This window comes from Athalia rosae, chromosome 5 (assembly GCF_917208135.1).
Source record: "Athalia rosae chromosome 5, iyAthRosa1.1, whole genome shotgun sequence".
Lineage (NCBI taxonomy): Eukaryota > Metazoa > Arthropoda > Insecta > Hymenoptera > Athaliidae > Athalia > Athalia rosae.
Window position 1 is genome coordinate 2,157,437 of NC_064030.1, and position 25,532 is coordinate 2,182,968.

The 25,532-nt window shown below is 36.8% G+C and overlaps 5 protein-coding genes across 15 annotated transcripts; 2 read left to right on the top strand and 3 right to left on the bottom strand.

Annotated features, from left to right (window-relative positions):
• Positions 1 to 120: 120 nt before the first annotated feature.
• LOC105693110 (zinc finger protein ztf-16) lies at positions 121 to 5,639 on the bottom strand. Of its 3 annotated transcripts, none has more exons than XM_012412808.3 (6): positions 5,418 to 5,639; positions 4,625 to 4,841; positions 4,313 to 4,544; positions 3,931 to 4,199; positions 3,508 to 3,843; positions 121 to 3,437 (listed from the first exon to the last, which is right to left on the bottom strand). In XM_012412808.3, exons 2-6 carry the CDS (start codon positions 4,798 to 4,800, stop codon positions 2,999 to 3,001), a joined length of 1,452 nt encoding a protein of 483 aa, XP_012268231.1. In that variant the 5' UTR covers positions 4,801 to 4,841; positions 5,418 to 5,639; the 3' UTR covers positions 121 to 2,998. The 3 variants fall into 3 exon arrangements, with proteins under 3 accessions (XP_012268231.1, XP_012268229.1, XP_012268230.1); XM_012412806.3 differs by having other exon boundaries at positions 5,414 to 5,638; XM_012412807.4 differs by lacking the exon at positions 5,418 to 5,639 and adding an exon at positions 5,063 to 5,393.
• Positions 5,640 to 5,876: 237 nt separating this feature from the next.
• Positions 5,877 to 14,426, top strand: LOC105693107 (liprin-beta-1). Of its 6 annotated transcripts, XM_012412797.3 has the most exons (13): positions 7,422 to 7,528; positions 8,882 to 8,974; positions 9,507 to 9,721; positions 9,835 to 9,959; positions 10,088 to 10,448; positions 10,762 to 10,923; positions 11,126 to 11,254; positions 11,333 to 11,510; positions 11,984 to 12,279; positions 12,422 to 12,598; positions 12,689 to 13,060; positions 13,203 to 13,299; positions 13,771 to 14,426. In XM_012412797.3, the coding sequence occupies exons 2-13, from the start codon at positions 8,887 to 8,889 to the stop codon at positions 13,812 to 13,814; spliced, it is 2,244 nt and encodes a 747-aa protein (XP_012268220.1). In that variant the 5' UTR covers positions 7,422 to 7,528; positions 8,882 to 8,886; the 3' UTR covers positions 13,815 to 14,426. The 6 variants fall into 6 exon arrangements, with proteins under 6 accessions (XP_012268223.1, XP_048511164.1, XP_012268222.1 ...); XM_012412796.3 differs by having other exon boundaries at positions 7,420 to 7,528; positions 13,203 to 14,426; XM_012412798.3 differs by having other exon boundaries at positions 7,420 to 7,528; positions 11,333 to 11,414; positions 13,203 to 14,426.
• LOC105693115 lies at positions 14,249 to 18,082 on the bottom strand. Its single transcript, XM_048655218.1, has 6 exons — positions 17,950 to 18,082; positions 15,104 to 15,344; positions 14,850 to 14,981; positions 14,649 to 14,776; positions 14,466 to 14,584; positions 14,249 to 14,390 (listed from the first exon to the last, which is right to left on the bottom strand). Exons 2-5 carry the CDS (start codon positions 15,302 to 15,304, stop codon positions 14,479 to 14,481), a joined length of 567 nt encoding a protein of 188 aa, XP_048511175.1. The 5' UTR covers positions 15,305 to 15,344; positions 17,950 to 18,082; the 3' UTR covers positions 14,249 to 14,390; positions 14,466 to 14,478.
• LOC105693124 (testis-specific serine/threonine-protein kinase 1) lies at positions 15,559 to 24,881 on the top strand. 4 transcript variants are annotated; one of them, XM_048655215.1, is made up of 4 exons: positions 15,559 to 16,476; positions 16,561 to 17,117; positions 17,179 to 17,274; positions 17,391 to 17,598. In XM_048655215.1, exons 1-4 carry the CDS (start codon positions 16,377 to 16,379, stop codon positions 17,427 to 17,429), a joined length of 792 nt encoding a protein of 263 aa, XP_048511172.1. In that variant the 5' UTR covers positions 15,559 to 16,376; the 3' UTR covers positions 17,430 to 17,598. The 4 variants fall into 4 exon arrangements, with proteins under 4 accessions (XP_048511172.1, XP_048511171.1, XP_012268252.2 ...); XM_048655214.1 differs by lacking the exons at positions 15,559 to 16,476; positions 16,561 to 17,117; positions 17,391 to 17,598 and adding exons at positions 23,758 to 23,962; positions 24,039 to 24,476; positions 24,567 to 24,881 and having other exon boundaries at positions 17,249 to 17,274; XM_012412829.3 differs by lacking the exons at positions 15,559 to 16,476; positions 16,561 to 17,117; positions 17,179 to 17,274; positions 17,391 to 17,598 and adding exons at positions 23,321 to 23,480; positions 23,758 to 23,962; positions 24,039 to 24,476; positions 24,567 to 24,881.
• On the bottom strand, positions 17,541 to 25,472 carry LOC105693125. Its single transcript, XM_048655205.1, has 15 exons — positions 25,217 to 25,472; positions 24,935 to 25,066; positions 22,104 to 23,275; positions 21,619 to 22,030; positions 21,064 to 21,512; positions 20,827 to 20,984; positions 20,505 to 20,752; positions 20,187 to 20,435; positions 19,931 to 20,104; positions 19,713 to 19,873; positions 19,362 to 19,614; positions 19,058 to 19,304; positions 18,609 to 18,982; positions 18,200 to 18,511; positions 17,541 to 18,123 (listed from the first exon to the last, which is right to left on the bottom strand). The coding sequence occupies exons 1-15, from the start codon at positions 25,347 to 25,349 to the stop codon at positions 17,765 to 17,767; spliced, it is 4,833 nt and encodes a 1,610-aa protein (XP_048511162.1). The 5' UTR covers positions 25,350 to 25,472; the 3' UTR covers positions 17,541 to 17,764.
• Between the last annotated feature and the right edge of the window lie 60 nt (positions 25,473 to 25,532).

The window sequence follows — 25,532 nt, forward strand, 5'->3', positions numbered from 1 at the left end:
GTTGAACCTCTTTTTCATGTATACTACATGTTCTTGAGTCATCATCCGTGTTGCTGTAATTTTGCGTCGAACTTCAGTGGTTCGGAGTCTAAAAATTGCAAATAAATTAGAAATGGTGACTCTGTGGCTTAGATATATATTTATGTATATATATATAAGTATATATATCATATATATAACATTATATACATAATAATTTATATATTTTATGTTGTACCCATTACACCGTAGTAACATCAACGTATTTTTTCTTCATTCTTACGTTATACATAATGTAGATATATAATTTATTAATCCGTAAAGGTTTATAAATAAGTGGCGACGTGTGCCGATAATTTTAAAGTATGAAATGCATCCATCATATTTTTGTGGCGTCTATTTATATATTACAATATACCTAATATAATAACAATACCACAGGCGATCTAAAATCCAAATCACAATTATAATCTTCACTCTTGCTTTTGTTCGAAAAACTGATTTTATCTCGCCAATATTTTTAATAGTTCTCTTCTCACTCCATTGCAATCACAGAATAAGGCATACGCAATTATACTTCCAACGCTAGCGACTGAATCTCATCACAATTCGTAGACACGTAAATATTTTATTTCAAAATTTTTTTTCAAAAGTTAGAGTCCAAAGTTCGAAGGAGCTATCGATCAGGTACGTATAAATTTTAGTCGATGTTCAAATTTAATATCTGTCTAGATCTCTGTTATCATTTTCTTTTTTTTACGAAGAGGCACGTTTCCGAAATTGATCTTTTGTCAATATCAATTTATAGATATTCGTTTTCTCATTATAAAAACCATTTTTTCTTCTGGGTATCCTCAGTTAAACGTTCACAAAATTATAACGAATGCATAAGTTAAACGAAATTATTTTGTCAATGATGCTTCGGTAAAGAGACATTATTGCGAGTCAAAGATAAGGAAAAAAGAAACTATCAGGCCGATTTATGGAGAACGATAAAACAAAATTTTGAATTTTGATGTTTTAGAGTAGATACGGAGAGAACGGCATTTTGGTTACATAAATTTTAGTCAGCCTCGTATTTTACAACAGCACCATCAACGTGTGCACTTAAGGTACTATAATTCTGTATTCTGTTTGTGGAATGCAAGGCAATAAGTTACTTAATTACTAATAAATAATAATGTTAAATATACCTCGATATACATAATAGTTATTGAATAACTACAACCATTTACAGCAGCATGATAATATTAAATATTAATTATTATTATATGTGTATGTATATATATTTTTTTTCTTTTTATTATTATAATATATATAGGTACTATTCGAAATAATTTTTTTCTTCATTTTCTTTCCTAAACTCCAACTGTACAAATATTTATATTAAAAATATTTATACAAACGGTAACAAAATCCGATAACTTTCAATCGTCAGCAATATTATTCACACAATCATTGTTCTACGATGTATTGTTATGTGGCGTAATATCGAACTTCATTGCTCAGCTTTCGTACTTACTATATCGTACCATCCTATCTCCAAAATATAATGAACATTGGCCTTTTTATCAAATGTTACAGATTTTGCCACCGGTATAGTATGCGCGCCTTGGCTTGTGCCCTATACATAAACTTTAATGCCAGTTTTACTGGTACGTGGGTTTTTCTAACTAACAAGAGCGCAACAATGACATTACGCATTTTGAATCCCTTAATGAATATTAATTTGTTCGTTTCATTTCCTTAGTAACCTGGATACAGGGTTGACTTGATGTTGGTTGAAAATCTTGAATCATTGTGTTAACTAGGTTCAAAAAAATTAATAAAATGAACGGATTGATATGCCACACTGTCCAGTTGAACTCGCAATCAGCTTGATCCCCAATGCAGTATCGCTACGATATAGAAATTGGCATTACATTATCAACGTACGTGACAATCAGGTACATTCTCCAATGAAAAGAATGTGGGCATGTTGTATGTAGAAGACACGTTGACAGTGTGGTATGGGCATACTTTCTAACTAACTTCTAAGTACTCGACTAAGATCGAATATCATATCTTAGCTACCTTGTTCTACGAACGAACTGAAATTGAATTTGACGATAAATTTTTTAGGACTGTATGGTCTGAATTGTTGAACAATTGAGTCCAATTCAAAAAAATAATTATCTAACTAGATTACATCTACAAATAGAGCTTGGAATTTTCTTTTCAAAGCCCTATGGACGGATAGTTCACTTGGTGACAGCACAACGGACTGAATTTTTAAATTCTTTCAAAGGCACTAAAGTGTCCTGTTATAATGTTTTCCATAAATATAAAAAAATTTTAGAGTACAGTGAGAAGAAGAGCTAAAAATATGTAGGACGTCCCACTATAGAGATGGTTTTCGAAAATATCATCTAATTATCAGATGTGTACCAACGTCAATTGCACGGTATAATTATCAACCCTTTCGTTTAAATCTGACGAGCTTTACATACAAGCTCTTATGTACAGTCAAGTTACCAATCACAGTCACTCAAGTGCCGGTTGGAAACGGATGGTCCCGATAAGTTACCTTTTTCATAGCGATACAAGTATTTTGTACTATTGCTTCGATGCTTCATTATATCATGTGTATATTATGTATTATATTTGTTTATGTCAGTTATAATAGAAGATCATTTGAAAGGTTTCATGGTAACGGATTTCGCATTTTGGTCTCATCCAGTTCTTTTTTTTCTACATATCCGTTATTCTGCCTCCCACTATACCCGTTTGTGTATAATAATGATATATGTATATGTATATGTGTATGTGTAGTGATATCGCGTTAAATCACTGTAAAAACTCTCCCAGTTTGATTACCAAAAAAACTCCTGTTTGGTAAATGCAAGGTAGATCGTAGCTAATCACGATCTTATTTAACCACTTCAAGCTGCATGGTACATCTTCACTGCAGACAATAAATTTGCTAGCATCAGACGAATCAATTTCAATCGATGTCACTTTTGAACACCCACGGTTCGAGCTACTGATGGCTTTTGCTCAGCAAATGCGAATTAAATTGATACAAATTGCAACATTGTTCCCCACATATGTTACACTTCCATGGATTACTGTCACTATGACAACCCTTGTGAAGAAAGTATAACGTCTGATCAGGAAACGTTATTCTACAATGTGTGCACTGCAGTCCGCTATTTTTTTGATCAGGTCGGGTTGAAGTAGGTGGCTCACCCCTTGAGTGTAGATTACTGCCCGAATTACTGACACTGGTGTTCGATGATAATTTTCTCCGGAGATCATCTCTCAGCAACGACTTTAGAGGTGACACTTTTATCAAAGATGGTAAAGAGAGACTGCTTGATGTTGCTCCAGAATCGTCTGTACCATTACTATTTGGCTCTTGTTTGATCGGAATCAAAGAAATTGATGGAGTAATAGCTTCCTCACAACCGCCAACACTCCTGATAAACAAAAATTGTGTTAGTTATGGCTGTAATTGAGTAGATTTACCAGATATTCATAAATGTTTACCTGTGAATAACGCTGCTATTCACGGTGATTTGATGGTGACTACTACTTGGTGCATTGCTGTTGCTGTCTGCACTCTGAGGACTGTTTGGACTATCCCCATTCAATGGAGCAGGGCTTGCATTGCGTTGATCGGATGCGTGATCTTGATAAGGGATAGATATTTCAACGTGGGGTGTTAGAAAATGCATTGGTGGAGTAGCGTTGTCCGCCGATCTATTTCCAGTACTGTCACCACTGTCTGATAAAGGTGCTGAAGGAATAGCTTCACCAGGAGTACAATTCCCCATCAGGGAAGTAGAGCTATTTGGTCCAGGATTGTCCAAGTCAATCCCATGCCTGAAACCATGGCAATTCTTAGCACCTCTCTGATTCATATATTTCTATTGTAAATGCTGTCAACATGACATTAGGAAAAAATCTAACCTGTTGAAAAAATGCAGCCTGAGACACTTCATTGTTGCAGCTCTATAATTACAAAGCGGACACGATTTAACCATGTCATGCTGACCCACATGTTCATTTTGAAAATGAGCACGCATGGCGATTTGTCTTTGAAAGCCTCTGTTGCAAATTGGACAGTGATATGGTAGAGTTTTAGAATGAGTCGTGAAATGCTCAGCCAAGTGGTCTTTTCTAAAGAATCTTTTTTGACATACTCTGCATTCATAGGGTTTGACCCCTGTGTGTCTCATCTGAAATGAAGATTGAAAGTTGTTTTTACATATTTCTATAAGAGTTTCAGTCCATGTGAGTAGTTGCCCATAGCATATAAGCAAGCAAAAATGCTGCAGGGTGATGTCAATACCTTGTGCCGCCTCATGTTCGCTCCATTTGAAAATTTCATATTACAGACATCGCACTCAAACATTTTCCGATGATTTCTATGTCCTGAATGGCTTTCATCCCCATCTCCGTCATTCTCATTGCCTTCTATTCCCTCGGCACTCTCTCCTGCCTCACCACCCAATAAGCATTGTTCTTGATGTGCGCAGAATGCTGTCTTATTTATGGTTTCATAGTTGTCACACCGATCACATCTGAGTCCAAATTTTACATATTTATTAATAAACAAGTAAGGAACAAATCATTTCTTTGTTCTGTATTGAAGATACCTCACCGAAATATTGGGACTGCTCCATCACCGCTGTCATAATTTGTGTTAAGAGCAGATTCGTTATCAGGATCCAAGCTCTCGTCTTCCCTATGGTTGGAAGATTCACCAACTTCGATACGCGAAGAGGAACGAGAGTCTACCTCGTTTTCCCCACCGCCACTCCCAATCCCATCTGACATCGTACTTTTCAGTAGTACTATCCTGAGGCTCTCGTGTCACCCTGTACCAGCATAAGAAAATGTAATATGTCAGATCCAATCGTAGTTCTAAAGTAAATAAACCAACGTAGGGTATGAAGTAAGAAACATGCCTTCCACGATGGGCCAAAATTAAGTATCCTGGGGATGGCAGAAAGAGAAAAAGATGTTTCTAGGACATTTAGTGGTTCAATGAAAGAGACAGGGAGAAATCAGCCTCAGGACTTGAGATGAGTAAAATTACCTCTTCAACAAATTGTCATCACATGATATGTTGAACTCGGTGATTTTCAAAATTCCATTATCTGTCGTTTTATTCGACCTTTTTACAAGTTGCTATTGTTTTGTCAAAATGTCAAGATCAATTATCTTGCGATTTATTATGCAAAAATCACTGGGCAAGGTATAGTGGCAGGTATTACCCAATCCTGAGACGATTACGGCATAGAAACACCTGGTGGTTAACGCAGTGCCAGAGTGCACTGCACTTTGTCCCAGTTTTGACCGAATCCGTCACATAGTGACGTCGTTTTCGCGGTTTTCTCGTTAAAAACATTCCAGGAACATTGAAAAGTAATCAACCATTTATACTTACTCACATTCCAGAGACGCCCTGTATACCTCTCCGCGTGAATAACCCTCGTCCACTTTAGATTTTCGATGATACTCGCATATTCTTATTTTTACTTTTTCCTTTTTCACGACGAACACACAAATAAAATGTAACGGAAGTGCCAGATATCCGTTTTCTGTGCTACCACCTTCGCTCCGCAAGTTTACCTACTTTTTCCTTCGATGAATGTAAAATATCTTCCCTTTCCAACGAACAGCGTTGATATCTGCAATCTTTAAAATATGATGAAAGATTTAAAAAATTTATTCCACACCTGGTAATTTATTTCATGTTCACCACGAATTGTCATTCCCATTGTAAATAAATGGATAAGATTAAAGAAATCTAGATATTCTTTTTTAAGTTGGCACTATGCACAGCTTGATGATCTGTCAAACGTCACATTTATCTACAATTTTTAGTTCCTCAACGTATTTCTTTTCTACGTATTTTGATAGTAAAAGGTTACCAATTAAGAAAATTTATTGACCGCTTTTAAGACTGAAAGAAACATTCCTATCCTTTAAGCAATCCAAGTCAGCCTAGAAAGTCGAATTAAATGAGTGGAATATCAAACAGGCAGTAAAAATATATGAACACGCGTGCGAATTGTGTGTTTGCTCAACATTGCTTTCGAGTGCGTCTGTTATCGAAGTATATCTTATAAGACTGAAGAAGACATTTAGGTAAGTGTTTGGTATTGATCACATTAAGATTAACTCCTATTTGCTCATATCTTGCTATAATTGTTATCACATATCACTAATGATCATGACATCAATTTAATTGGAATTTATCGAACATTTAGGACTCAACCTTATGAATACGAATAAATCACTTGAACCGTGAATACCATCACGAAGGCAGAGGTACCAAATATTTGAATCAACGCTTGTTTTATTTGCCTCTGAAAAAAAGGATACCCACAGTTTTAGGATCTGTCGAATTAACCTCACTATTTAAGCTCGAAGTACAACTTTCTTTTAGAAAAATGTAGCTATAAATTTTGTAAATCAAAAGCGGCTTCTGAAAGTAATTTAAAATGACATTGAAATCGAATTATTTTCTGCAAAATTCGATTGAAAATCGCAGAAGAGCTCGATGCGCCGACGTAATATGAATAGAAAAGGACGAAAAAGGTTAGTTGTTAGCGGTGAAAGGAGAAAAGAAATACGCTGATATATATGAATGAAACGAGAATAGATAAAGACACTATTGCGTTGGTCGATGTGTTCACACTGTTGGGCGTTGTTCCGTGCATGGAACCTGTTGATTCTGTCCCTTTAAATTATACTCGGTCACTCATTATTGTTTGCCCTTTAAATCCGTTATACCCTTTAAATCCATTCTATCCTTTAAATCCGTTCTACCCTTTAAATGCTCTCGCATCTAGTTCATTTTTAATAACTGGTGCTAATAAATTTGAATAACATAATTAACGAGATCGGTGTTATGGAGTGGGATGGTAAGATGCTTTACATATGTAGATATACATTACGAATTAGAATTCAGGTAAATGAATCTCTTCAAATAACTAGATGAGCTCATACCAATTCCTAACTCACATACATCTCATCGAATATACACATAAAGTTCATGTCATGTTTGATGAGGTGTGAATCCACTTTGTTCTTCATTTACAGAAAATAAGTAAGTGATGGGAAAAGGCGAGGAAAGTAGTGGGTCTGAGGCAAGCGAAACTTCATTTTTGACAAAAACGTCTACCGAAGCCAGCGAGTTGCTGGAAGCTGCCCTTTTACAGATGGATGGTATCATATCAGGTGATTATTCAAAGTACCTAATTTCAATTGGCAATAAATATGCAACAGATTATCTACGAACAAATTGGTAATATTGCAGGTGATACTCTGAATTTAAATAGCAAGATCGAGAAAATCTAATTTTATACTTCATCCCTAACGGCTTATTTCTATTTAACCAGGTGCTTGTGCTGAAGGCACAGACAATAACTCAAAATGGAAGGATTCAGTTAAGGAAGCCACAAAAAATCTTGTGTCAGCTATTCAGAATGCTCCATCACCCCTACAACCACCAGACGCAGAAACTGTCAATGTATTATTACATTGGCTTCAGCCAGTAAGTACGATTTGAAATAGAAAACGATACTGAATTCACCTGCTTTAAATTCTGAGATACTCCTGGCGTTACGGAGGGAAGTGTATGTTGGGAAAATAATCTCATAATTCAAAAAAAAATACGAAGCTGAGAAAGCTGATAATACAAAGAGCAAACTAACAATAATTGGTGAAGTTACAAAGTACATCTTCATATTAGTTCGGAAAGTAGTAGTAAAAAAATTTCTAATGCCGGCGAATGGCTTATTTCCGGTTTCGATTTACTTCCTGTAGACACGTAAGTTTGTTCAACGCACGTTCACCCGATTTGCAATCGTGACACGTATGTATCCATGCATCCACGTATCCGGGCAGAATATTCCCGTAACAGTCAACGCCGATTGAATATGTACGCTGTTTACATCCGTGGTTTACATACGTATTGCGTACGAATTTTTACGGCTGAGATCTTGTCATCTACGGCATATCTACAATAATTTGAAAATGTGATTCCAAACGTAGCGTGAAAACGCTAAAAATCAGCATCCTATAAGACAGAGCGTGTGCTGCTGGACCATCTGTGAGAGAATTTCAAAGAAATTCACGAAAAATGGTAATACGGATGCCGATACATTGAAAGAATCTAAAATTCATCGGGAACAGATTTACAAACAAAACGCAAAGGGAAAAAACTGAACAGATCACTTATATACACCTACGAGCAAACAAGTTTAATAAATCGTACAGATAACCAGATGCAATTAAAGGTGCAACCAAAATCCAATGAACTATTGCGCGCGTGCGTCTGCATGGTCGGAAACACCATCTCTATTTATAAATACGCCGTCTTCAAGATTTTAAAGAGCTAATTTTAGTTTACATTCGTCTAGAGACGAAGTTTGTCTGCAGAGAGAGTCTAATCGGCTTCAGAAGCTTTCAAACGTTGTTAACGAAGCTTTCTTGAGAACTTAATAAGTCTAGTTAAAGTCCGCGTACATGGTCTTAATTGTTGCCTTCATCGCGGTGTCTGTATTAACTTCCGGTTCACCATCTCGAAAAATTGCAGATTATAATAGACCAATTAATAAACTGAAGAGTAGGACAAAGCAGTGAATTCTCAGTGTCCGAAATTACCGGAAATATCGACAAAAGTGCTAGAGAATACATCGCATATGCTTATCTCAAGAATGGAATGGTAACATAAATCTGCAGAAGTCGCACATGAATATGAGCCACGAGTTTTTCGAGATTAAGATTGGGAAAAAATCGAGGGAACAATACTTTAAAAAGCAGCGAATTACCAGAGTATTAAGCCGTTCATGAACACCCTTGAATATTCGTTATAATACAAGTCATAGCTGAATTTTTTCGCAAGCTATTATGGAAGAATCGTGGAACGGGGGACTAATGGGAGAGCGTCAAGATCTGGACCCAATCACCGAAGAAGAAGATAGAAGCTACCCCAAAGGTTGTAACTTGAATTGAAAAGTTTCGTAAATTAGTTGAAGTCTATGGAAACAAAAATCATATGATCTATAAAATATATCATGATGATATATTTTGTTAACACGTTAGCGTGTACCCACATTTCAATCAGATTCAAAAAACGGGGGAGCGTAAATTCTGTCGACCAGCATACGCAAACGCGGTACCAAAATAGAAGCTATTAGCTATCGGAAACGTGCAGACACGGAGACTAGTGGAGTTCGTTGAAACTTTGATAGGACGTGGTTTCCCAAATTTTTTTCTAGACTTTGGAGCCTAGACCTTCTTGATTCGGGAGCATAGGGGGGTTTACTCCTATAAATACGAGACTAAGTAGATACCGATATAGCTATGCGTAGACGCGCACGTGCGAGGATGAACGTATGGTAGTTCACAGGGGGAAAGAATTCCATTACGTATTTTTTTTTTTAAATTCTTCCAGAACAAAAAAAAATAAAGGTTCGGGTGCTAGATGTAGGGAAAGAACCTTCAATATGCATGTATTTATAATGCAGATTCACATTCGGACTCTTCCGACACAACTTCAACGATGAAACGCAATGGGTCTAAAGAGACGACTTCCGAAGTTTATGACTCATCAGCAACATCATCTACGTCTGAACCGGGCGATGATTATGCTAATGATTATCCACGTACTGTAGAAATTGAACTCCCAGGACCGCCCTCAGATTTACGTAGCGATTGCAGATCCCAGAGCTGCCTCTGCCAGGTAGAACCCATCGATTGCCCAATGATTTGTTGAATTCATTTCTGAAAATAGAAAAGTATTTATTGCATTTTTGAAAAATGATTTTTTTTTTTCTAATGCAAAATATATCACAGTCTTGTCTGTCGGGATACTCGAGAGCCATGGGGTTTGCAGGGAATATACCCAATTCCTGTACTGTTGCAGTCAACACCACACACTTAGCATCGCTGCCACCTTTCTACACCATGGGTTGTTCAAGGTGCTTACCTTTCATTGCATCTCTCAATTGATTCCATACCTACATCAATGACTATGATGAGAATGCCTATCTTCATACTTACCTTGAATAGTACAATGGTTCACATAATAATAGATATAAATTAGTAGTGCTGGAAACGAGTTCGTGTACCGATCTATGAAAGAACCGTCACCCATGCGGTATATTCCCTCTCCGGCTCCCCGTTGCTGTTTGCCTCAAAACCAGGGTACCACGTTGGTAAAAGATTTTTCGGGGAATAAGTCAAGCAGTAAATCATCAAGTATGACCTCATTGCCAGCAACTCCTACTCGCAGTGCGGGGTCTTTAGATCGAAGGAGACGAAGATTGAGAAACAGGAGTGAGAGAGATCAGAGAGCGAGATCCCACAATGATTTGATATGCTGCGACAGGGAAAGGCTTTACTGCTCCCATCAGCAATTTCAATATGCAAGCAATCCATATGTGAACAGCTATAACAATAATGCTGAGGTATACATTAGTTGAAATTGGGCATCTGTGTTTATTAATGAAAGAAAAATGCTAGTACGTTTCCAAGTGTGGCTATTGTTTGAGGTCGAGAGAATAATGAACCAAAATTCTGTTGCACGAGATGTATTGATTGTTTGTTCTAATATTACTGATAAAACGATTGATCGACTCGAAAAACCCAAACTATGTTCGGTTCTTCAATGCAGAAATTCTCAGCCTGGTTACATCTTAACCCTTCGTAATGCAAGAGTTATTTTAACAGTATGTAAGTCTAAAAATTATTACTGAATCCCAATCTGATGTGACGTTCCAGGAACGTTTGAGAAAACTCGAGACCGAAAGAGGTGCATTACATATGGAGGTCTCTGTACTCTCTGAACAAGTAGATGCTCAGTCCAATAAAATTCATGAGCTTGAAAGTATCTTGCAAGAGAAAAAAGAATCTCTAAGGCAAATGGAAGAGGCTCTCCAAAGGGTAAATAAATACAAATTCATCTACAGATTATCCTATCTTGATGCGAGAATTAACCATAGCCATACAATTTATTGCTATTGATTATTGTTGATCATAATTGAACACATTTTTTACATCAATGAAAGATACCTGAGGTGATCCAGAAAATCATATCTGCATGAAATGAGAAATCATAATATCAATTTACCTGATGTGTTTTAAGGAAGTTTTCTCAAGAAGTACATTGGAGACGCAGAAATTAGAGTTACTCAGTTCCATGTCCGAACTGAAACTCAAACAAGCCAGCCTGGAGCATGAAAACAGGAGCTTACGCAACAGTCCTATTTCAAATGTACGTCAATGAGTAAATCAATTGAGTAACAGTACTAATCAATTACCACAACTATAATTCACTACATTATTTGTACAGGGGGAGAGATTCAGCCGACACGCCGGACAATATAGCAGCTTACCTCGACCTCCAACATCATCTAAAAAAGGAGTAGCTTTTGGTAAGGTAGTAGGGAATCTTAGCCCAGGAACGCAGACTACTGTCCCTTTGGCTATCAGAGGAATCTCTGCCAGATGCCTATCAGCCCCAATCCTAGGTTTTAATTGAATCGACTTATAAGTATGCCTACCGCATGCTACCAGAGTGGTAACAAGAGCCTGAATTTTGAAGTTTGCCAATGACAGTCTATCACACCTATTTCGCGACCTGAGATCTTCCAAGATCGCCCTAAAATCATTGCTGTAGTAACAATCAATATTCGCCTGAGCTTGAGCATTTACTAAACATACATCGAATACTATCGCCTGATCTGTGCGTTGCTATAATTACATAATATTTCATTTAACCAATACGGCATTACATATCGAAATTTTGATTCCCTTTTTCTTCTCATTCGGAATTTCGAGTGTCACTGTGCTTGAAATGACTGGCTGATTGTCTGAGACTCTTTTCCTGGCTGTTACAAAAAGCAAATTAAGACGAACTGAGGCAAAATTAACACGTGCATGGTGTTGAGGAATTATTACTGAAAGAATTGTTTCAGACCTTAAAATTGAGCATTTTTTTCAGCCGAGGAGGAGAAGACAGTTATTGGTGAGGCTGCGCCACAGCCTGAGTATATTGCCCCAAAGCCTTTGGCCGATTTAACGATGGAGGAAATTGGCGATTGGCTATCTAGACTGGGCCTTGAATGTTATGCAGCTGAATTACGACGTTGGGGTGCAACTGGAGCAAAACTCCTAGATACACAACCGAATCAAATTGAGAAAGAACTTGACATTAAAAACACATTACATAGAAAAAAATTGCTATATGCTATAGAGTCGGAAAGACCAAATTCTGTTGGATTTTTTGGAGCTGAACAAGTAAGACATCGATCGAATACGCTCATAACTTTTTGATTGAATCCATAACATTTACCCATACTTATCATATAATATCACGGGCATAGAAAAATGCATCATCTAACTGACTCACCATGGCTTAACGTATTTTTGGAAATTGCAGATGGATAATGGAGCAGTTCTTAGATGGTTAGATGATATTGGACTGCCGCAGTATAAGGAAGCTTTCCAAACTGCCAAGATTGATGGTAGAGTTCTTCACCGATTGACCACAGAAGATTTACTGAATCTAGGAGTCAATGCTCAATTGTATGCAGCTAGCTTACGCCGTGGGATTCAGGTATTATTCTGAGATCTCTGATATTCTATTCTGTCTATCCAAAAAGATTCGGCTATTAATAAAAAACAAAACGCTCTAATTGAATCCCAGGTTCTACGAGAGTTGAATTTCAACTTTGATAGTCTGGAGAGAAGATCGATTAACGGAAACGGAGCTGATGGGACCTACGTCGCTTTGTGGACGAATCATCGAGTTATGGAATGGCTGAGAGTCGTTGATCTTGCCGAATACGCACCCAATATGCGGGGTTCAGGTGTTCACGGCGGATTAATGGTCCACGAGGGTCGTTTCACCTCTGAATTGCTAGCAACGCTGTTGAGCATTCCTCCAGCCAAAACTCTACTCCGACGACATCTGACCACTCACTTCAATCAACTACTTGGGAGAGAAGTGGTCCAGCATAAGAGAGAAATGGAAAGCACCTTAGGTTTCGTCCCGCTTACTCTTACGGCTAGATTAAAAGTAAGCAGTTTAGTTACGTTGTTGCTGATTTCGCAGGGTCGCCCACAAGAATTATTCTGAATTTCAGTTTTCTTGGACGACCCTCATTATGAAGTAATGAATTTCGAATGATAGGAATTCAATTTTTTTGCCATCAAAAAAGGTACCAAAGAAATCTCAATTCACGCTGAAGCGGAAGAAAAGTAAAAACGAAGTGGACTATGGGAACCTAGTTTGTCCTCTGGAACCTTCGCCACCAGGTACACCATGTTCGCCTTCTTCAAGCCCTGGCAGTCCTAATCTCAGTTCACCCATATTCTAACCAATCACAGATTCACTCGAGCAAGAAACTAAAAGTACGCAATTCGTAAGTCTAACTCCACTAATAATACACGTAACCAATCATTCAAAGTGAACCTATACTGTACAAAGTCGATTATTGAGATTCAGTATACGTTTTGGGGTACCCTATTCTCCGAATCAATTTCATATCGCCAAAACCACGACAAAGTTGCCATTTCCTTATCCTCTGGACCAGAATGTTACGCGAATCAATGGTAATCTGATATACTAATCTAAAGTAAGATACATCATATACTACGCCTTAACTTGACATTTAACATCAAAATAATATCATATATCATTTTAACTTCAATCGTCGCTTTGCTTGAAATAAAACAAAACTTCCTTGCATTATTTCATCTGATAGGATATGAATTGGAACGTTCTAGGTGCAGAAGATATGGAACATAGGCGAGTAATTGGTTGCATATAGACAGAAAAAGAGAGAGAGTAAGTCTGTCTGTACCGTACGTGGTGACTCGTAATACTGCCAAATAAAAATGTAAATTATTTTAATATTTTTGCCGTAGCAATATATCAACAATATATTGCTCTAATAGTCGACGTATATTAATGAAATGAATATGCAAAAATTAGTAATGTAGAATCTACATGTACTCAAACTAGTACATTTTTCGAAATGATATCAAGGACCAGAGACGAGAGGTAGGGCGGGAGGTATTTTTACATATTTAAACAGTGTGTCAGACCGCGGATGAAATCCAAACGATACGTTGTTAATAATAACGTACGGATTGATATGAAGAATATTATCTAAAGATGACATAAATTCTCATGAATAAGTCACTTAATGATTCCTGAATAACTAATTCGAATTGTTATACAATTGTTACCCATAGAATCTGTATTTTTAATATTGAAACCCTTACATAAGTACGATCATACAAATCTCTAGTATTAATCCACACTATGTTGGATGAGAAAAAATGTCATAACTTGTTACCCATTGATCACGAATCAGAACGTGCGAAGATTCAAGTGCCGAAACCTGCTAAGAAAATAAAATCAATCGAAGGTATCAAAATCAGATGTTTTTTTAAGTATCTAGTATTTTTTTCTTCACCTCAAAGTAATATTCAGTTCAAATCTGTGCTCCCAATCTTACAGACGTCTGAAATAGTAAAGATAGTAGGACAGCGATTCTTTACTAATCGGAAACTCGATTTTAATCTTCTACGTTGCCTAAAATAAATAATATCCTTCATTGATCAGTTTCACTGAGTTGCAATTCAGAGTGCATACAAACCTCAACATAAGTGCAGTATGCAGTTCGTTTAAAACAGCTATGGCAACTGCTGGCACATCCCTGGGGTGAAGTGATTTCGCCAAATTTTCAATTCTTTCGATTGCTTCACTGTAGTTTTGAATGCCAATCTAAAAGTGCAGTTGAATTACATGGAAATTAATTTAACCTCGCCATTTATCCAAAAAAATTGATTCACGATACCTTGTTGCCTAGCGCAGATATTATTTTCGTATCTTCGGAGGATATGGTGCGCTTGTAAGAGCATGCAGCCAGCCAACCGTATCGTGTTGTACAGCCAATAACACGCCAGCGTTTTTTGATAATCTTGTCTATCTGAAATTTGAAAAAACCTTATGCATCGCCGTGCGGTAAGAATACTACCGAGTTGCAGTACAAATATTTAACATTCTACAATTTATAAGAATTATTGCGATATTCCGAAGTTGCATATCTACCGCCTCAAGCAGAAAATTCTCTTCGTAGAGCGGAAGAAGCTGCATACTAGGGTCTTGAGGAAGAACTTGAGGCGTCAAAATTTCACTATCAGAGTCGGATTTGACACAGATTTTGGAATTTTCAACCGATGGCACACAACCTGAGCTTCTTTTGACTATAAATCCGTCGAAAAATCCCTTATTATTTGGCGCAGAACCCATTTTTCCTGCTCAGGTGGTCGCTGCACTGTATAAGCAGCATCTGTTCGTTAGTAATTTCACAAAGATAATATAAGCGCTGTATTTTACAAACTCACCATGGTGAGCTGCGGGATCGATCAACCGATTTCAAACGCTATGAGATAACGAACGATAAGGAAAAAAAATACTTCTCAATCCCTTGGCAGCCAACGGACAACCAAATCACACGCCATTTTTACGCATATCATGAATTCCTTTCCTACTTTTTCTATTACAGTACTGTGGGGGAAAACGCGGAAGGCCGTGACGAATTTCTTGTCACCTCTACTTTTTGAAAATGTCAAATTCGGTTATTTGAAGACATGGTTACGTAGTCGAATGGCACGTTCTTTGTATAGACATATCATTACTGACTCGAAAGTAACACAACAGTGAGAGTGACTGGAGAAATAATTAGATATCCGTCAATCAATTTACACAAAAATCGCGACCATCCCCTAACGACTATATACACGAGGTTCCTCAAATAACATCGCCCAATAACTTGAACATAATTGTTGAAATAATTCATCGCTATCAGCGGTAAAAGGTCCCTAAATGTATACTGAGGTATGATAACAGAGGAGCTAGGATGCCCCCGTTGGTTTGCCTGGGCTCATGTCGCAACCAGTTCTGAATCAAACAGCGTCCGAAGAGACAACTTTAGCTGCACGGGGATACAAATTGATAAAAAAACTTGGTGAAGGTTCATATGCTAAGGTAGACTAATTACGTAACAGGACCTAATGCCCACTAGCTATCCCCTCGGAGAATTTATTTTTGGGAATCGGGATAACTTTCATGGTGTAGTAGTGAAATTTTTATAACAGTAATCAGGATTGTTGACTAGGTGTACCTCGCGGAATATAAGCCTGATAACGACCCTGACCGAGCAAACACATTGGCCTGCAAAATCATAGACACTGCAAAGGCTCCTAAAGATTTTGTCAAAAAGTTCCTTCCTCGGGAATTGGATATTTTGGTGAAGTTGAATCACCCGCACGTCGTTCACGTCCATAGCATATTTCAAAGACGATCAAAGTACTTTATATTCATGCGATTTGCTGAAAATGGAGATCTTTTAGATTTTATACTGAAAAACGGAGCTGTTGCAGAAAGTCAGGCCCGTGTTTGGCTGAGACAACTAGCTCTCGGTAAAATATTCCGTTACATATTATTACCTTGAATAAGTTTAATGATCGCAATTACGATAAGCCGCTTGAATTGTGAAACCGCAGGTCTCCAATATTTGCATGAAATGGAAATAGCGCATCGTGACATGAAGTGTGAAAACGTATTGATCACTTCAAATTACAACGTAAAATTAGCCGATTTCGGCTTCGCACGCTACGTAGTTGATAATCGAGGAAAACGCGTATTGAGTGATACTTATTGCGGTTCATTATCATACGCGGCTCCAGAGATATTGCGTGGATCTCCTTACAACCCGAAGATAGCGGACATTTGGTCATTAGGCGTGATACTTTACATATTGCTGAACAAAGCTATGCCCTTCGATGACACCAACATCAAGAGATTATATGAACAACAGACAAACAGGAGGTGGAAATTTCGCGCCAAAGTAATCGACATCCTGAGCGACCACGTTAAAAGGGTGGTTACCAATTTGCTTGAGCCTGACCTCAGCAAGAGATGGAAAATGGACCAGATTTTACACAGCGATTGGATACTCATGGACCCACGGTTGATGGTCCTCACACCCGCCGAACAAAGTGCGCTTAATTCAGCTATTGAAGAAAGAAAAAGGAACGAGGACAAAGTTAACAGAAGCAACGTGAGTTTCAATCTTTTATTTGATACTTCCTACGAAAATTCATTCATGATTCGCACGACAGAAATCGGCCAAATCAGAGAACAGGGGCAAACCGGAAGTGGAGGAAGATCGAGGGCGCGGAGCGGAGGAAGTTACTATCATCAAAGATGCCATCAAGGTAAAGCCGTAAGATAACTATTGAATGAAATAGACTGGCGGAATATCGCGAATCCCACCGTCGATTCTTATCGCCAAAGATATATGACCTTAAACTGAGTTCAGTTTTACGCATAGGATCACAGAGAACGTTTGTCCGATGTACCTAAACCCTGATGGAAGTCATACTGAATTGATGCAAATTAGTGGATTATCTGAATTTACAACAAAACTGACGAATGATAGTTTAATCATTCGTATCGAAATGTAATCGAAATTACATGCAGCTATGTGTTTCAGAATTATATTTTATTTTTTTACAATAAAGTTGACGGTAAGCCCGAAAGATTTGGTAATACGTAAGTTATTACGTTCGCCCGAACAATTAATAACAACTAGATAATTTTTAATAAATAAACTCCAATTAAACAAATTATTAACAAATAATGTGTTCTCAAATACCTCGCTAGGTAAATATAACACTTGATTTTCGAATAATCGTGATAACGAGATCAGTTACCTATATAACGCGTTCTTAATAACTTTGTATGATTATTCATTGAAAGTTGCAAATAGTGATCATTTTCGGCTGTGTATGAGCTCATTACACCATCTAATTGAACTTTGGCTAATTGCCGAGGACCAGATAGACCTCCTAATCTCCAAACGCCGTCTGATCGGAAAATTAAAAATTCACCTGTAGGCAATGATTCCAACAAAAATGCTTTTGAACCAGGCAATGTGTATTCCTCAAATTGATCCCAAGACTCATAACGAAAGATTATGGTATCCCAAGTTAACTGCACCACCAGCCACAATGAACCTTCTGCTACAATGCCTGACGCCTGTGTAGACCCTGGCAGATTTATATCTGAAATCAGACTCACATAGTATTTTATCCATCGTTGAAATGACATCACGGCGAATAACAAACGAGAGATGCAAACCTGCTACTTTGTGGGATTTTTTGCTTGTTTGTTCGTAATTGTATATCCGTATACCACCATTAGGATCTGAAGTCGCTACAACAATTAGTTGATTGCCTGCTAGTTCAAAGACTTGACTGAATAATAATTTGCTCGAGTTGGGAGTGAAAATCAAAAGTTTAACTAATTCTTCATCGCATGTTAGATCCTTGTTTTTCATCTCACACTTTCCTAAGCCTTGAAATTCTATTGTGTTGTACCTCACTGGTTCAGGAATTGTAAAGGTAGAATTTACTGCGATCAATTCCAGTTTGTTCCAGTACCAGGCTTTTCCTATTTTTGGAAATAAGAAATTCTAATGATCCTTATAGCAAATGCAGCTAAAATTCCCTACTCCAAATGAAAATGGTATTGACTTATCTTGACTTACGTGATAATGATGTTTGAATTTGTTCAGCGACAAGCTCCAGTTCCGCCATTCTGCCGCTAACTAAATCGAGATTCGAATTAATCTTGTCCAAGTCTTTCAATTCTACTCCGTTATAGAGGCCTTTTACCTCGAGATTTCCTAAAATTTTGATTCGACCCGTTGTCGAGACAGAAGTGCTTATAGTTTGCATTTCCTCATTTTTTTTTAACTGATGTTGCACCAATGCTGTTAAATCGACATCGTTTATGCGATTCTTTATGATAATTTTTGAGACATTCATAGTCCCATAAATTGTTTTCATTCCAGTGACAGATTGAGGGAAAGATTTTAAAAAGTAGCCCTGCATCTTGCGATTATTGACCAATCCTCCCACACTGACAATATAAAGTACCATAAAAGCCTAATTTTGTCATTCGAATATAATCACATACTTAATTAGAATCACTTACCTCAGAGGTTTTAGAAACGTTAAATTTGCAAAGTTCTTAAATCCTGTGACGATAGTTGGTTTTCCAATATTTATTGAACTCATAGCATGACTCTGCCATTCGTTAAAATTCAAGCCACTTTCGACATTTTCGGCATGTAATGAAAAGACAATTTTCTTTCCCGTGATAATATTTTCTTTCATGTCTGACCTCACAATATCCGTTGCAAGGTCATAGCCATTGATCGTCCCATGGGTGTTCAAATCATCTGAAATAGTATTTTGAAAATCCAACGTTTCGACCATCATAAATTTGAAAAAGTTACCTGATATTATTATCTTCTGAAAGCGCATGTTAGACGTAAAGTTTTGAGGGCTGTCTTTTTTCAATGTGTTTTCAGCCAACCCACTCAAAAATGTTTCAGGGGCCCAGAGTTTTAGTACATCTGTAGTGATGATATTTGGAGCGGTTGTGACTCTCAAATATACATAAGTTTTCAATACTTGCGGCTTGGTGCGGCTCAGTAAGTGTCCCGACGTTTGATTCCAGGGCCCATAGTTTTGTGAATTCAGCCAACCCTAATAATTTGAGACATAAAAAATTGTAAAAAGGAAACTAAATTCTGAAATGCTTCAAATTCAATTTTTAGCTAGTAGTCAGTTGATTGTATACCGACCAATATTTTTACTGGCCCTTCGAGTACTATATGTCTGATAACAAAAAGTCTATTCGTAAGAACCGAGGGCAGATCGGTAAACCAAATTTCGTCAAATACTCGGTTCACATTGATTTGATTTATATTTTCCACTTTCGGTTCAACTGCAAATAAAGCTGATCCTATAGGAAAAAAAAATTTATTACCGTATTCAACTAGTTCTGCACGAGTGAACTCACCTTTTATACTTAAGGTCGTAAATCTTTTGGAAGATGGATAAGCGAATGAGTAAGATAGCTTTAAATTAGTTGATTTTAAATTTCCAATAATGAGTTTTTCACCCAAGTTGTTAGATCCTGACAAATCAATGGGAGAAAGCAAAGTTTGTATTCTATTTGCCTGAATTCTGTTCACTGAAATATTTTGAAAAATATCAATTATCAACTGAATTTCATCACAGTTAAAGTTCGCAGTCATTGTCGATATCTCACTTACGAAATGTAACGTTTGTCAGTGATATTGTTTCATTAAGCTTCACAATTTTTTGTTTGAAGTTGGCAAAATTAACTGTATTCAAGCTATCAAAGTATATATTGCCTGTTGAAATAAGGTTCTGAGCTTTGGTGATCATAGGCGGCACAAATCCATTGGGTGCCACAAGACGTTTAATCGACAAATTTGATGCATTTACTAATCCATCAACTATGCCTGGTCGACGCCAAGCAATCATAGCAGCCAATAGTCCTATAACATGAAACATTTATACACGAAAAGTTTTTATCAATAGTTACTTAATAAAATCGAATAACTTACTCCTAAAATCAACATGATCTATATCACTGAGAAATCCTTTTTCAATATTAACAGCTCCTTTGAAAATTTTCGAAGAAAGATTTAGGTGGCTAGTCGTTGTTGCTGTGTCAGTAATTGTAGCATTCAACTTGGGGGCTCCACGAATATATTTTGTTGATAAATTTGCGGCTGTAGCTCGATTAATTAATACAACTAAAGTTTCGACATCGGCAATATTTGCTGTCGATGCACATAATGAACCACCAAAACTGAAAAAAAGTAATCCCGATCCGTAGTCTGATTAGCTCTTAGCATCAAAACAAAGCCTAACAGTTTTACTTACTTTGGGATGGGCAAGGCTTCGTATGAGGACTTTGTAAGAATAAGATCATTTTGACTGTGTTTAGTACCAGTGATATTTTTTACACTCTGAAACGATGATATACCGGTAGGCACAGTTATCCAATTCCTAGTCATGTCTGCAGTAATGTTAGTCCAAGTCTGCAATAATGCACAAAAAAAACAAATAATATATTCAAGCCATTACATGATCATACAACGACCTTAGTTGCAATCTCACCGTCTTGACTCTTGATATTTTTAAGTGTACTGGCACATCATCTGTGAGATGTACAGCCTCATTTATGATTCTGATTAAGGATTTTTCTTTTCCCACTATTAAATCTGATGTGGATGTTTGATTCTGAACAGTTGTCTTTTGTAGTGAGAAATCACCCCTTAGTTCCAGAGTTTTATCTACCCAAGTGATTGGTGCGAAATGTCCTATTCCATTACCGTCCAATCTGCCTTGTGTATGCAACGTACCAGTAACTTTGACTTTAGCAGCAGTCTTTGTATCGTTTATGATAACAGGTTCACCATTAAGTGGCAATAAGATTCCACCTTGTGTTAAGTACAAGTTATCAGCTTTCATGGAGTGGGCATGGAGTTCTTGCTGAGTAGATCCTGTTGCTATACCAAGAGGAATCAATGTACTGGATGCAAAGAGGTTCTCATAAAAGTGCTCCGCTAAAACAATTCAAATTCAATTTGAAATTATTCCGAAAAATTGGTTTAGATCTGAGGGGAGAAAATTGTTTCTTCTGATGTATCGATCGTAGGCTCAATAACTTACACGTAATTTCTTGGTCTCCAGTTAGTCTTAAAACGTCTTCTTGAAGCGATTCGAGTGTTATCCCATTAATGCGATCACTGACTGTGACATCTTTTAGCGTAAATGCTGGTTGAGGACATGGTAAGGTTTCTATTGTCTGAACTTTGACTCTTTCAAAAACCAACTTATGATCAGTGGCACTGGGTTTTGCCAATTTGTCAAGCAGCCCACTTTTTATTGGGGTACTCAAGTTACTTATTTTGCAATTCCTTGTACAATTTCCCAAAAACCTAGTTGTGTGAAGCGTCATGAACTTCGGATTTTCTTTTTTCATCAATTCAGACAAGATTTCTTTACTTTTTGATAAATCCATCCGTAATTTTTCGAATCGACTTGCCAATTTTATGAATTCATTCGCATTTTTATCATTCACCTGCACATTTAAAAGCATTATAATCAGCCATCGTCATTAACTGGATGCAAATAATTGGACTTGGAATACTCACAAGTGTTGCTTGAAGTTTTCCAATATATCCATGCGAAAACGTTACTTGTCCAACGAGCTCTGGTAACATTGTGAGCTGCTTTTTTGCTTTTTTTAAGGTATTAATGGACCAAGTTTTTATTTCAGCCTCCAGAATATCCAAAGTATTCAGTTGGGTCCAATCTAATTTGTAGAATTTCCATGCTCCGTTTGTGTGTTTCACAATCAGTATTATCTCACTATCCAATAACGTGGGGTAAATTCCATCCACTTCTTGCATGGTTACTCCAAGTCCAACAAACTTCCAGCCATTATATTGATAAATTTTAAGCAAATTATTCTTTACTACAAATGATACTATGGTTTTTTCAATCTGAATGGATGATGTTTGATCTGCTCTTTCAATCTTTTGAAACGGTATAAAATGATCGTGGAGAAATTTGTATATAATGGTTGACTCATTATTCGATAGGACCAAGTAATATTCTCTTTGGTACCCTGCTTCGACATAAAAACTGTCCACGTCATGAGCAGGTGGTAGTCGCTGGGCAAAAATAAATTCATGTGTTTGTAGAACAAATTTCAGAACTGTTGTTCGATGCCCAGTAATAGCTAGGTATAAAGAACCACCAATTCTAAATGGGACCAATTTGCCAGTAACATAATTCAGAATTTGTATTTCATCAAAGTTTTCTCCAAGCCAAAGATAAATAGATATATTGTTACTGGAAGCTATCCCGAGAAAAATTTGGTTCATTCCATGCCAAATTGATAAATGTACATCTCCCACAAATCCTTTAAGATACTGGACAGGGCGCAGAACGTATTTGTTGACTTGAAACTGCAATCTCAGAACCATCACACTATCAGTGTTGGCTACTACCAATAGACATCCATGCTGGGAACAGTCAGCAATTAATTGCAAGCCACCTGGCACTGGATATGTATTTATCACCTCGAATTGATTTCCCTGGAACGTGGAATGGCGAGTTATTGTGGTGAATGCATTGGATGTTAATGAATGAATCAAGTAAAAACTTACATTGTAAAGGAACAAGGATACTTTAGAAACATCAAGTGCTGCTGCGAGCCATTGGATCTTAATGCCATTATCATAAGTGAATATAGTGATTGCCAATGCATTTGGAAAGGAATCTGTAAGTACTTCAGAAAATCCTTGCAAGATTCGGAATCCTGGTAAACAGAAATGAGTTCAAAACTCCCACTCTCGAGGACTAGCAGCCAATAAAACATAAATGAGTACCTCATTGGCTGCATGAAACTATGCACAATCATATCTACACTCAACAGCACAATTCAGAAGAAAAATAAATCAGTTGAAATCACTGATCTGTGGTTGAAAGGTTGATCAAAGAAAAAAAACAGTAATATGATACAAGTATGTGGTCGCTTATCTATAGAATTATCACCCAAAATACCACATGATTCTTTATTCCACCTCTGAATGTGCGATAACCAAAGTGATGAATGTTTACTCACAAAATCTGAAGTTAGATTGGATAACCCTTGCAATTTGGAGTAACATACTCATGTTTGTTTAGTATTATATGTACAGCTGTTGCGGTATAGAAGAAGAAAAATAGCTTTGATTAGATGAATTGAAGTTTAATCAGTACCAATACTAATTCTATTTGGGTTGTTAATTTATCTCATAGAAGTTTAAAGATGTCCATGAACGAGAAAACAATGGAAAACTATCAAGCACAAGTTACAGAGCTCGAAGCCTTGCAATCTATATATCCAAATGAAATATCGATAGTGGATCATGGAGTTTTAGCAGACATGAACAACTATGTATCAGGAACAGCTACCGAAACCCCGCAACTTCTGGAATATGTAGTTACAATCTCACATTCAAAGGTAAGTGCTATTTGATGTTTTTCTAAAGCAGATTTTGGTTGAATCTATGGAATATTTAAATCAATTTGTTCTCCAGGGTAATTGCCAGTTGTATGTTACGCTTCCTGCTGATTATCCAACAATAAAACCAGAGGTTTATGCAAGAAGTGAATTGTTTAATCGGTTGGAACAGTCCAATTTTAATAAATCTCTATCACATGTTGCTGTTTCTCAGGAAAATGGGCAGCCCTGTATTTATTTTTTAATATCGTGGGTACAGGATAACATAGAAAAATATGTGAACTCTTCAAATATAAAAAAAAATCAAAAGACGCCTGATAATCTAGAAAAGGAAATTAATCTAAGCTTTTCAAGATATTGGATTTACTCACATCACATTTATAGTAAAATTAAACGGAAAGAGATTATAGAGATAGCAAAAGAAAACAATGTTACCGGTTTTTGTCTAGCTGGCAAGCCAGGAATAGTTTGCATAGAAGGCGATTCACGGGAGTGTGAAGATTGGTGGCAGAGAGTAAGTTCAGAGTTTTGTCTTAAAATACGAATTTACCTTTAAGAATATTATTAGTTTTCTTTGTTAATAATATGGATCGTTCGATTACAGATAAAGGCAATGAATTGGCAGAAGATTTTAGTAAAGTATAAGGAAGACGAGTCTTTGGAGAATAATAATTTAGACAATCATAGAAAATTTTCTACTTTTCAAGAAATATCATTTCCAAGTTCAGATCGTCACAATGATATGGGAGAACTTTATCGGTATCTTACTGAGCATAATGTACAATACGTATTCAAGGAATTATTTGGCCTTGAAGGGAAGCCGGCATCTACGGCATAATCAATTCTTTATGCATTGTGAGCATGATCATTATATCAACAGAGAAAATAAAAAAATATATTATTTTGTCTACAAAAAAAATTGAAGTCAATTATTGATTGCTAATTCATCATAAGGGAAAGGTATTTGCTCACCATCAGCATGCTGTGTATGCTCATTAAGTTGTCTTTTATGGCGATGATCTATTGGGCTCTTCACTGTCTTGGTAAACTTTGCAATTTTAACATCAATTTCTTTCAACTCTTCTTGACCAAGTGCCATTATTTCTACAAAATATTAGACAACTAATTAAAATATCACTTTCATTTTTTAGGAAAATAAACTGTGAAAACATAAATTCGTTGTCTCTGATCAACAAAGTTGGCAAGTCCGACTTAGAAATAGATTTTGAAAAAGAAAATTGGAATTTGGCTTACCATATGTATTTGCTAGATTTTGAAAGAACCTCTCGGTTGCAATGAGATCATTGTGAAGAGTGTCTATTCGATATTCGTCTGATAACTTTATCGTGCATATTACTATTATAAATACAGCACGAAAGATGGACATGTTCTTTTCTCCTCTGTAGAGTCCACCTTATACTGGCTCACAGATCTCTTCACTTGAAAAGTTCACGAATATTTCATACAGTAAGGTCTTGTTTACAATCCAATAGTTGAACTCATGTTTATATTTTTTCTACTGTCTCTAAGATGATTCTACGGTCTTTGAGGAATGAAATAGCATGCTTAC

Coding starts and splice junctions, on each gene's coding strand:
- LOC105693124 (XM_012412828.3), top strand. CDS start 23,524: ATGATTCTTTATTCCACCTCTGAATGTGCGATAACCAAAGTGATGAAT. Junction 23,634..23,757: donor ATTTGGAGTAACATACTCAT/GTTTGTTTAGTA, acceptor TTTATCTCATAG/AAGTTTAAAGATGTCCATGA. Junction 24,477..24,566: donor GTGAAGATTGGTGGCAGAGA/GTAAGTTCAGAG, acceptor GTTCGATTACAG/ATAAAGGCAATGAATTGGCA.
- LOC105693107 (XM_012412796.3), top strand. CDS start 8,887: ATGGAAGAATCGTGGAACGGGGGACTAATGGGAGAGCGTCAAGATCTG. Junction 9,722..9,834: donor CCCAGAGCTGCCTCTGCCAG/GTAGAACCCATC, acceptor AATATATCACAG/TCTTGTCTGTCGGGATACTC. Junction 10,924..11,125: donor TGGAAGAGGCTCTCCAAAGG/GTAAATAAATAC, acceptor ATGTGTTTTAAG/GAAGTTTTCTCAAGAAGTAC.
- LOC105693115 (XM_048655218.1), bottom strand. CDS start 15,304: ATGGGTTCTGCGCCAAATAATAAGGGATTTTTCGACGGATTTATAGTC. Junction 14,982..15,103: donor AGAATTTTCTGCTTGAGGCG/GTAGATATGCAA, acceptor TTCAAATTTCAG/ATAGACAAGATTATCAAAAA. Junction 14,777..14,849: donor TATCTGCGCTAGGCAACAAG/GTATCGTGAATC, acceptor CTGCACTTTTAG/ATTGGCATTCAAAACTACAG.
- LOC105693110 (XM_012412808.3), bottom strand. CDS start 4,800: ATGTCAGATGGGATTGGGAGTGGCGGTGGGGAAAACGAGGTAGACTCT. Junction 4,545..4,624: donor GGAGCAGTCCCAATATTTCG/GTGAGGTATCTT, acceptor ATTTGGACTCAG/ATGTGATCGGTGTGACAACT. Junction 3,844..3,930: donor AGGCTGCATTTTTTCAACAG/GTTAGATTTTTT, acceptor CCATGGTTTCAG/GCATGGGATTGACTTGGACA.
- LOC105693125 (XM_048655205.1), bottom strand. CDS start 25,349: ATGTCCATCTTTCGTGCTGTATTTATAATAGTAATATGCACGATAAAG. Junction 20,985..21,063: donor AAATATCAAGAGTCAAGACG/GTGAGATTGCAA, acceptor GCATTATTGCAG/ACTTGGACTAACATTACTGC. Junction 18,124..18,199: donor AAAATCCCACAAAGTAGCAG/GTTTGCATCTCT, acceptor GTCTGATTTCAG/ATATAAATCTGCCAGGGTCT.